The sequence below is a fragment of the Fundulus heteroclitus genome, chromosome 23, assembly GCF_011125445.2.
Source record: "Fundulus heteroclitus isolate FHET01 chromosome 23, MU-UCD_Fhet_4.1, whole genome shotgun sequence".
In the NCBI taxonomy this organism is placed as follows: domain Eukaryota; kingdom Metazoa; phylum Chordata; class Actinopteri; order Cyprinodontiformes; family Fundulidae; genus Fundulus; species Fundulus heteroclitus.
The window spans coordinates 34,740,747-34,750,213 of NC_046383.1; the positions used below are offsets into that span (position 1 = coordinate 34,740,747).

Here is a 9,467-nt window from a genome sequence, read left to right on the forward strand (position 1 = left end):
CATCTTCCATCTGTCAGCGCTCTGCTTAAGAAGCCAGAGGAAGCCGCCTGCAACGAGCTGCAGGTGTGGGCCACGCCCCCTCAACCAACTAGACACACCTGAGGAGTAGAGTTAGAGCAGAGCAGCACAGAGAACCCTGACACTTAGTAAATCTGCTGTACAGTTCTGCAGAAACGCTATCAGAACAGAGTGAAACTCTTAAAACACTGTTTGTCCCACTTCAATTCATTTAAACTTTATTGATATAGCGGCAATTCACAACACATCTTCTGAATCCACTTTCCAAAGTCAAATTCCATCAGATCCTCCAGGTTGGTCAGAAAGTTTCCTCTCTAAGGAAACCCAGCAGGTTGCATCAAGTCTCTCCAAGCACTCCTCCTGAAAGAGCGTAGAGCCACAGTGGACAGTCGTCTGCATTGTTGATGGCTTTGCAGCAATCCCTCATACTGAGCATGCATGAAGCGACAGTGGAGAGGAAAACTTCCCTTTAACAGGGAGGAGAACCTCCAGCAGAACCAGAACCAAGCTCAGTGTGAACGCTCATCTGCCTCGACCCACAGGGGGTTAGAGAAGACAGAGCAGAGACACAGAAAGCACAGAAGCACTCATTGATCAAGGAGTACTTTCTATGTTAGATGGTAATAGTGGATGATCTGCCTCCCCTGGATGATGTCAAAGCTAACAGAATGCCAGACCAGGTGTACCTTATATGAAGAGAAAAAATGACAGAGAACAAAAGTTAAGATGAAATAACAACAAACAATGCAGATTGGAGAGCAGTAGGAAAACTCAGCAGAGTGAGAGAAATAGACCCTGATGACCTCCAGTAGCCTAAGCCTACAGCAGCATAACTATAGAGATAGCTCAGGGTAACATGAGCCACTCTGACTATAAGCTTTGTCAAAAAGGAAAGTTTTAATATTAGTCTTAAAAGTAGACGGAGTGTCTGCCTCACGGACCAAAACTGGGAGTTGGTTCCACAGGAGAGGAGCCTGATAGCTAAAGGATCTGCCTCCCATTCTACTTTTAGAGACTCTAGGAACCACCAGCAGACCTGCGGTCTGAGAGCGAAGTGCTCTGTTAGGAACATACGGGGTAATCAGAGCCCTGATATATGATGGAGCTTGATTATTAAGGGCTTTATACGTTAGAAGAAGAATTTTAAATTCTATTCTTGATTTAACAGGAAGCCAATGAAGGGAAGCTAAAATTGGAGAAATATGATCCCTCTTGTTGATTTTCATCAGAACTCTTGCTGCAGTATTTTGGATCAGCTGAAGGCTTTGAACTGCATTTTGTGGACTTCCTGATAGTAAAGAATTACAATAGTCCAGCCTTGAAGTAACAAATGCATGGACTAGTTTTTCAGCGTCACTCCTGGACAGAATGTTTCTAATTTTGACGATATTCCAGAGGCGAAAAAAGGAAACCCTGGAAACATGTTTAATATGGGATTTAAATGACATGTCTTGGTCAAAAATAACACCAAGATTTTTTACTTTATTACCAGAGGCCAACTATGCCATCCAGATTAAGTGATTGATTAAGAAGTTTATTTTTTGAGGACTCTGGTCCAAAGATTTAATCCCTGTGGGGGATTTAACTGGTTTAGCTCAAAATGTGCATAAACCAACGCACTCTTGCCTTCATACTTTAGACCTTATGCTGACATCTGGCATTGATTGTGAAGAATTAACAGTATTTCCTCACAACCCTGTTGTCTTAGTTTAGGACGAAAGACTTTGAATGAGAGCAATTACAGAGGCAGACAGTTTAGTTGAAGTAGTTATTGTCAGGTTGTAGTTTTAACAAGAAAAAAGGTGTCGGCGGGTTTAGGGTCTTCCGGGCTCTGCTGGAAAAGATGAAGAGGCTGGTAAATAACTTGGGCTGGACAGATGGAACTTTAGTAGGGAGGAAGAACTCACAGAGGAGGAGGCTTGGGTTAGTTCTCTCCTGTTGGAGGGTGGAAAGGCAGGTGAGCGCAGGCAGGAGGGCTGAGCAGAGGAATGGTCCGAGGTCCTTCTTGGGTTCTTGGCTGGTTTGCTGGGAGTGTCTCTGATACTGGTCCAGAGTCTGTGGTTCTTGGCAAGGTGTCTCTTTGGCAGGATCCAGGGTACTAGGAGGAATAAAACACAGGGCTAGGTTAAGTTCAGGTTCACAAGGTAACAAGACAAGGAGTTGGTCTGTACTACGCTGAAGCGTTAACGAACTGACACCCTCCATCTTCTTCTTTCCTTTTATTGGCGAACTGCAAACAACTTATAGGTGCATACCGCCACCTACTGTACAAGAGTGTGTAGCTTTATAGTTCCACCTACTATATTCTATTTTTTTATTTTGTGTTATGTAAAAATAAAAACAATGCTTTGCTAATGACTAGTGATGTTACGTGATGTGCCGAGGTTTCGAGGCGTGTGTCGAGTAATGGAGGGGGCGTTTCCGTAAAGCGCGTATCGAGGCTTGCTTCATTTAGGGGAGGAGCCGAAAATGATGACGTCCGAAGCCTCGCTGCCTGGCTGTACCACGTGACTGCTTCGGGAAGTGGCTCAGATTTTGCCAGATGACCGGTTCATTCAGAACCGGTCATGGCTGCACGCTGGATCATAAAACAGTTCTGCTAACCAGATGCAGTTTAAAAAGCCACTTGGTCTGTTTATAAGTTTCGTTTTTATTAATTCTGCATTTTTTAACTACATGCACCGTATTTCTGTGCCTCCGCGCTTGCTCCTCTCCCCCTCCTTTCCCTCGGAGCCGGTGCTTTTATCACCGTTTACCATTCAAAACATGAATCACTACGTTTAACGTCCTCACATCGGTAGCAACGTGTGCCAGTTAAAGTCAATAGGAGAGTTACTAGCTGTGTTTCATGCTCTTTTGTTTTTAACAACATAGAATCAGTGGCGCTTCGGTGGGCTGCTGCCTCGCGCTTTAATTCAGGTGCGCACTTTTAAGGGTCATTTTAAAGAACTTGTAACATCAGGAGCTTCATCTCAGACCTGTCAGTACCCCTGTTCCCTTTATAGGAGCCCTTTACAGTATTTAGTTATGCATTTTCTGTGCTACACAGTATCAATCTGGGAAAGCTCCCATTAAATCCATTTGGGGAATGAAGCAGAACTCTCCCAGCTGATTGGACAAATCCGTTGCACGCAGCGCACCAACGAGGGTAAAATCTGCACCGCCGCACTGACGAGAGCAATAGAAATTTGTCTGGTCAGCGACTGACTGTGAAACCTGTCGCTGTGAAAGGTGATGAGAATGTTATAAACTGTAACAGTCTAGAAGTGCATTGAGCTGAAAGGAGGGAGACATCAGCAGCTGGATCGTGCGTAAAGACGCAGCGTGAACCTCTGTGTGCTTCAGTGTTGCTGCTGAGGGAAAATGTCAGACCATAATCCCCACGCCCCCAAAATTAGCATAATCTCACTCTTAACTTTTGAATAAAGTTGAGAGGTCTGATTATTACACATCATGCCATATCACATGACACTACTATTTTGGGAATAATTACACACAGAGAATACATTCAAACAATATTTTATTATACACATATGTGTATACATAATTTATGTAGACAAATGATTTCATCCTACACCTTTTGTGAAGTCATTCCCAACAGCCATAATAGAGAAAAAAATCAATGCATCACACGTGTTAAGATACAGCTGGCTGTGATTATACACCTGGCCAGTAGGTGGTTTCGCGTGCACTGAAGCTCCAAGAAATGAACCCTATCTCGAACCAGTTGGCTCAAGTGGTTCAATGCCTCATGAGGCTTCATCTCACCATCACTAATTTTAAGCCTGGAGCTGAGAAGAGCCTCAAGCCTCCAGACCCGGAAACTCCCCAGAGTAGCGTTTTTAAAGGTTTATTTAAAGGGTTGACAGGCAGGCATGCAGAACCAGACTGGATCAGATGTAGCAGACTAGAACCAGTGATCGTCAAGATTTGTCTTCGATGAACCCAGAACCACACACACGGGACTAAAATTGAGAGTTTTTATTGAAAGGTAGATGGGATGGTGGATGGTGAAACCAGAGAGGCAGGAATGCACAGAAACAGGGGTGCGGATGAGAGCAGGAGCTGACGGCCCGGAGAGAGTTCTTGGAGACCAAAACAGGATCCACAGGACAGCAGAGAGAGAACCAGGGCACAGCAGCCGGATCCCCAGGACGGCAGAAAGCGAGCCAGAGCACCGTAACAGGTTCCACAGTAGAATCCACAGCACGGCAGTGAGGGAACCTTGCTGGTCAGTCACAACCGGGTTAAATAGCTTGGTATGGTGAATACTTGCATATAAAGTCTTAACAGGATAGTTGCGCCGATGAGACTGGAATAATCCATGGCAAGCTGAGGTAAAACATTCTGTCAGTGATTGAACGACTGAGGCAGGTTAATCCATCCATTCCATCCATTCCCTTAGCTCTTAGCAGTAATGACTTTATGGGATTCTTCATATATTCTTCAATTGATTCTATTAAAAATAAAATAACTGGCATCCTCCCAAACATGATTACCTTGTCCTCAGTAAGTGAGGCAGCGTTGGAGGAATCTTTAGAACTTGATCGTATATGAACTGTTTAGAAGCAGTAGAGCTTTCTGAGCTATCTAAAATTTTAGCTTCATCTAAACCTTCTACTTGTATGTTAGACCCAATCCCAACAAAGTTATTTAAGGAGGAATTCCCTTTGATCAGTGGCCCTATTTTAGACATGATTAATCTATTTAAATCTCATTTACTCAGACCCAGAATAATTTACTCTCAATCATCCCCCAGGACCTTTATGTTAGTTGATAACAAGATTAGCAGTTTAGGCATTGTACAAGTTGAGAAAGGCCTTATAAAGTATGAGTATGGATTTTTTGGAAAATAGACCCTCGGGTTTAAGACATTAAGAAACCCTTTCTGGATCAAGTTGATTTAATAAATCACAGACCAGTTTAAAGTCTTCTCTTCTCATTTAAAATACGTATGAAAGTAGTTGTTAATCAACTATGTGAACATTTACAAAGTAATGACCTACTTGAGGAGTTTCAGTCAGGCTTCAGAGATCATCATAGCACTGAAACAGCTCTGGTGAAGGTCACTAATGATTTTCTCATGGCCTCAGATAATGGACTTGTGTCTATACTTGTCCTGTTAGATCTCAGTGCTGCATTTGATTCAGTTGATCACAATATTCTCCTAGAAAGACTTGAGCATAATGTAGGGATTAAGGGGAAAGCATTAGGCTGGCTTAAATCTGATCTGTCTGACAGACTCCAGTTTGTTCATGTTAATAATAAATGTTCTTCAAACTCTAGGGTCACCTGTGGAGTACCACAGGGTTCAGTCCTTGGGCCAATTCTCTTTACTATATATATATATATATATATATATATATATATATATATTAGGGCTGGGCAAGTTAACGCGTTAATTTCGCGTTAACTCATTAGACTATTAACGGCGATATTTTCTTTAACGCGCATTAACGCATGTTGCTCACATGCTTTTATTTTGTGAAGGTCTGTTGCTGCGGTGTAGGGGTTTGAATCAGAACAGTAGGTGGCGATAATGCGCCAATAACCTCGCTGTCAGCCAAGCCTCGGATACAGAGGAAGAAAGGTGTTGGCCGGAAAAAAACAAAGCCGACATGTGGAAGGCGGTGTTTCCCGCAGGAATTTGCTTAGGCGAGGCGGTGAGTTGGCGAACGGAACAAGTTTTGTGCGGAGCGGCGCGGGGGTCTGCATCGACGCCGTCGGTGAAGTCGCTTCTCGTTTCAAAGTATCCATGTGTTTTTGCCTGTTTCTCCCTGCCATTCACTATATGCACACGAGAAAGCAACAACAAAAAACCGCGTGTCAACGTCAAATAAACGCAAGCATATTAAGTTAGCAAGCATTTCAGTTTAAAGTTCTTCCAGCATTGAATATGACAGAAACAAGTTAGTTGTAACCACTGCCAAGTTAAACTTTGGTATTGAACATAAAATGGTAATGCTGCTCCCTGCTGTTACCTCAGAAATTGCCTGTTTTTGGTAGATTTTTTCCCCATAAAGAGAATTCCCTGTCAGTGGCAATAAGCTTTAATTTATTATTATTGCTATTTTTTGTTTTACATGTTTAAGTTGAGCTTTACACAAAATATGTGTTACTGATAATTGCTACAAATGTTACAACACTTTTGTTCATATGGCAGCAGAACATTAAAATAAAAGTGCTCTTTACACTACTTTTGAATTCATTCTTGGAGTTTGTAAATACAATGCGATTAATCAGGGCGATTAATCGCGATTAAATATTTTAATCGTTGCCCAGCCCTAATATATATATATATATATATATATATATATATATATATATATATATATATATATATATATATATATATATATATATATATATATATATATATATATATATGCTTGCGATTGGCAAAATTATCAGACAGCATGGGATTAATTTCCACTGTTATGCTGATGACACTCAGCTATATTTATCCATAAGTCCTGATGAATCCAATCACTTAGACAACAGGCATATCTTGATGACTTGAGACAGGAGTGTATCATTGAAGGAGCGCTGAGGGATTAATTCATGCAACATCATTGTAATTCACGTCGTTCGCAAAAGGACTGATATCAGAGTTCTTGGACTCGGATAGAGATCTTATCAGACACTAAGACCATTTCTGCACGATTTCTTGCTTATTATAAATCTTGCTTTTGTAGACTTAGGTCTACAATAGCAACATGATTTCTCATAAAGCAAATGTTCTGTATCTACGCAAGCAAAACTTTTCTGCTCTTACACATAATGGTTTGTTTTATGATCTTATGATTTAGTGATCTCTGAAATTTTTAGAAATATTAAATGTTTGCTGCACAAACATAGCAGAATTGGTTGACACCAATTTTGTTAGATTTGAAAGGTGTGTATGTGTGTGTTGGGGGTGGGGGAGGGGGGGGCAACTTCACACATGTGTTTCAAAAAGGTTGGTAATCCCTAGTTAGAATTGCTTAGTCAAAGTCCAGACCTAAATCCAACTGATATTCCATGGCAAGACGAGAAAACACACTCTCCATCCATCCATCCATCCATGTGATTTGTCTGACCTAGTTATTATAAACTTGCAGAAACATGGATAATGTCAATAATTCTTCAGTACACGAGCAGAACAAGACCAGATGTGATCCAGTGGAAAAAGAATCCCACCCTTTCCTAGCACTGGGCTACAGTCTGCTGTTTCTGGTGAGCATCTTGTCTTCAGGTTGTACTGTCCTGATTTCAGGAAAAAACCTTTCTGAGTTTTGTTCTCATCATCTACTCACACCATGAATTCCTCTGCAGGTGGGCTTGATCCTCAACTGCTTCACCTTGTGCTTTCACTGCCGTGGAGCTCATGGACAAGTTTCCAAGAACTGGATGATCTACCTGAAACATCTGACAGCTGCAGACTTTTTGCTCTGTCTTAGCCTTCCGCTGCGTATCATCTACGCCATCAGCCCGTCATCTATTTACCTGGTCTACTGCAGCTTTGGACTTACTCTAAAGATCCTCAACATGAATGCCAGCATCCTGTTTATGGGCTACATCGCAGCTAACAGGTACCAGACCTCAATTACCAGCCAGGCAAATGTTTTAGAACAAATTTAAAGCAAAGTCCATGCATAATTTCCAGTAAAATGAATGAAAATCAATAGAAGGGAGAGGAAAAAAATAAAATTCTGCTGTGTTGGAACAAGGAAAATAATCTAAAAGCATTTCTTTCATTGCAATGAGAACATCCCTTTGTTGGCAGCAGAGATCTTCACAAGTCCAAGTAAAGTCTCAGGTCTTTTGCCTCAAGTCAGAGCTAAATCTTACACCTAGGTCACCTTTAACTACATCACTGAAGTTTAGGAATCAAACCCTGTACTGTTTGTCCTGAGGTCCAAATCATTACCTGGACATTTAAGAATTATCTTTTCACCAATAATCCAGCATCCAAGTTGCTCAAGTGCGAGCTGCCTTCATTGACAAAAGTCCTGGATAAGTGTCAAAACGTTTTCAGAAACAACTGAACAAAAACCAGGTTGCCTCTGACTTATGCCTGTTTGCTTTTAAGGGAAGGAAAGAAATCACATCCTTTTAACAATAAGAAACATCCAGCAGAGTCAGACTCACTAACTGTAGGCAGTCATTTGCTATGGCATTATAAAACACTGTATTGACATTTGTCTAAATGTATTCAATTCTGCAGAACTTCAGACAGTTAAAAAGTCCAGAAATGGTGACGATGAATCATTGAAACAAATTGTTACTGAATATTTGTCCTTCCTCACAGGTACATGAAGATCTTTTATTCTTCAGGATCTCACTTCCTGATGACTGCTAAAGCCAGCCACATCATCTCGATCACCACCTGGGTTGTTCTATTGACCACAACAACACCACTTATCATCCAGATGCTTACCCACACACCTCTTGCTTCTGATCAGAACACCTGTTATCATCTGATACACAAACTTCGAAAACCAGAGCAAATAGTGATTTATATTTCTGTTGATGCTTTCATCTTACTGCTGGTGCTCTGCTCTCTGGTCTTCTTCTACTACAGCACCTCACACAGGGTGCAGCAGATCCAGCAGAGGCAACTGGGCTCCTCCAACTCCAAGAAACTTGTGAAGTCTCGTAGGAACATGTTGGTGTTGGTCAGCGTCTTCTGCTTTTGCTTTGTTCCTTATCACGTTATTCAACTTCCAGCCTACCTATTGGAAGAACGATGTTCAGTGGTTTTGTACTATGTGAGTGAGGTGGCTGTGTTTATATCTGTGTTTAATATCTGCCTGGATCCTCTTATTTACGTTTTTGTTTGTGAGGACTTCAGGGCTCAGCTGAAACAAATATTCAACATGAAAGGCAAGAGGAACACCTCTCCTTTGGAGGCTGGACATAGTAGGGATCACCTGAACACCAAAAGCTCCCAGGTCCTGGAGGGCACAACAACGAGCACGGAAACCACCAGTCCAATTAGTCTCTGAATAGACACAAGACTTTATAAATGCTTATTTGAAAATAATAGATTCAATGTGTTTAGGTACTTATTGTTCAAATTAATGATAGTAAGCATAATTGGGCATAACTCAGGCTGCTTGATAGTGGTGATGTGATTCCAATATGATGTTTAGTATGTGTGTAATAAGCATCAACCAGCAGCTGGGGGATCCAAATGTCAGCGTGGAAATAGTTTGAGCTGAATTTGCAACAATTGTCTACAAGGCAGTTAATGATCAGTATTTATTCACAAAACATTCTTGATCCATAATTGAAACATTGCTTTACACACTAAGTGATAATGACAGAGAATTCCACCTCAGCTGAGTATGATAACTACCGTACTTTTTGGACTATACGGTGCACTTAAAATCCTTAAATGTTTTCAAAAATGTATGGTGCGCCTAACATAGCTACATTTTTACAACTTCTCGGAGGCAAGAAGTCTT

The 9,467-nt window shown here is 41.4% G+C and overlaps 1 protein-coding gene across 1 annotated transcript; it reads left to right on the plus strand.

The window, feature by feature from the left end:
- The first annotated feature begins 7,122 nt into the window (after nt 1–7,122).
- Nucleotides 7,123–9,170, plus strand: LOC105924019 (P2Y purinoceptor 14). The gene is made up of 3 exons (XM_012859920.3): nt 7,123–7,233; nt 7,333–7,589; nt 8,309–9,170. Exons 1-3 carry the CDS (start codon nt 7,123–7,125, stop codon nt 9,003–9,005), a joined length of 1,065 nt encoding a protein of 354 aa, XP_012715374.2. The 3' UTR covers nt 9,006–9,170.
- Nucleotides 9,171–9,467: the final 297 nt, after the last annotated feature.

Bases quoted from the DNA above. Each gene is read 5' to 3' on its own strand.
- LOC105924019 (XM_012859920.3), top strand. From the start codon at position 7,123: ATGGATAATGTCAATAATTCTTCAGTACACGAGCAGAACAAGACCAGA. The intron at 7,234-7,332 runs GTGAGCATCTTG...ATTCCTCTGCAG, and splicing joins GCTACAGTCTGCTGTTTCTG to GTGGGCTTGATCCTCAACTG. The intron at 7,590-8,308 runs GTACCAGACCTC...CCTTCCTCACAG, and splicing joins GGCTACATCGCAGCTAACAG to GTACATGAAGATCTTTTATT.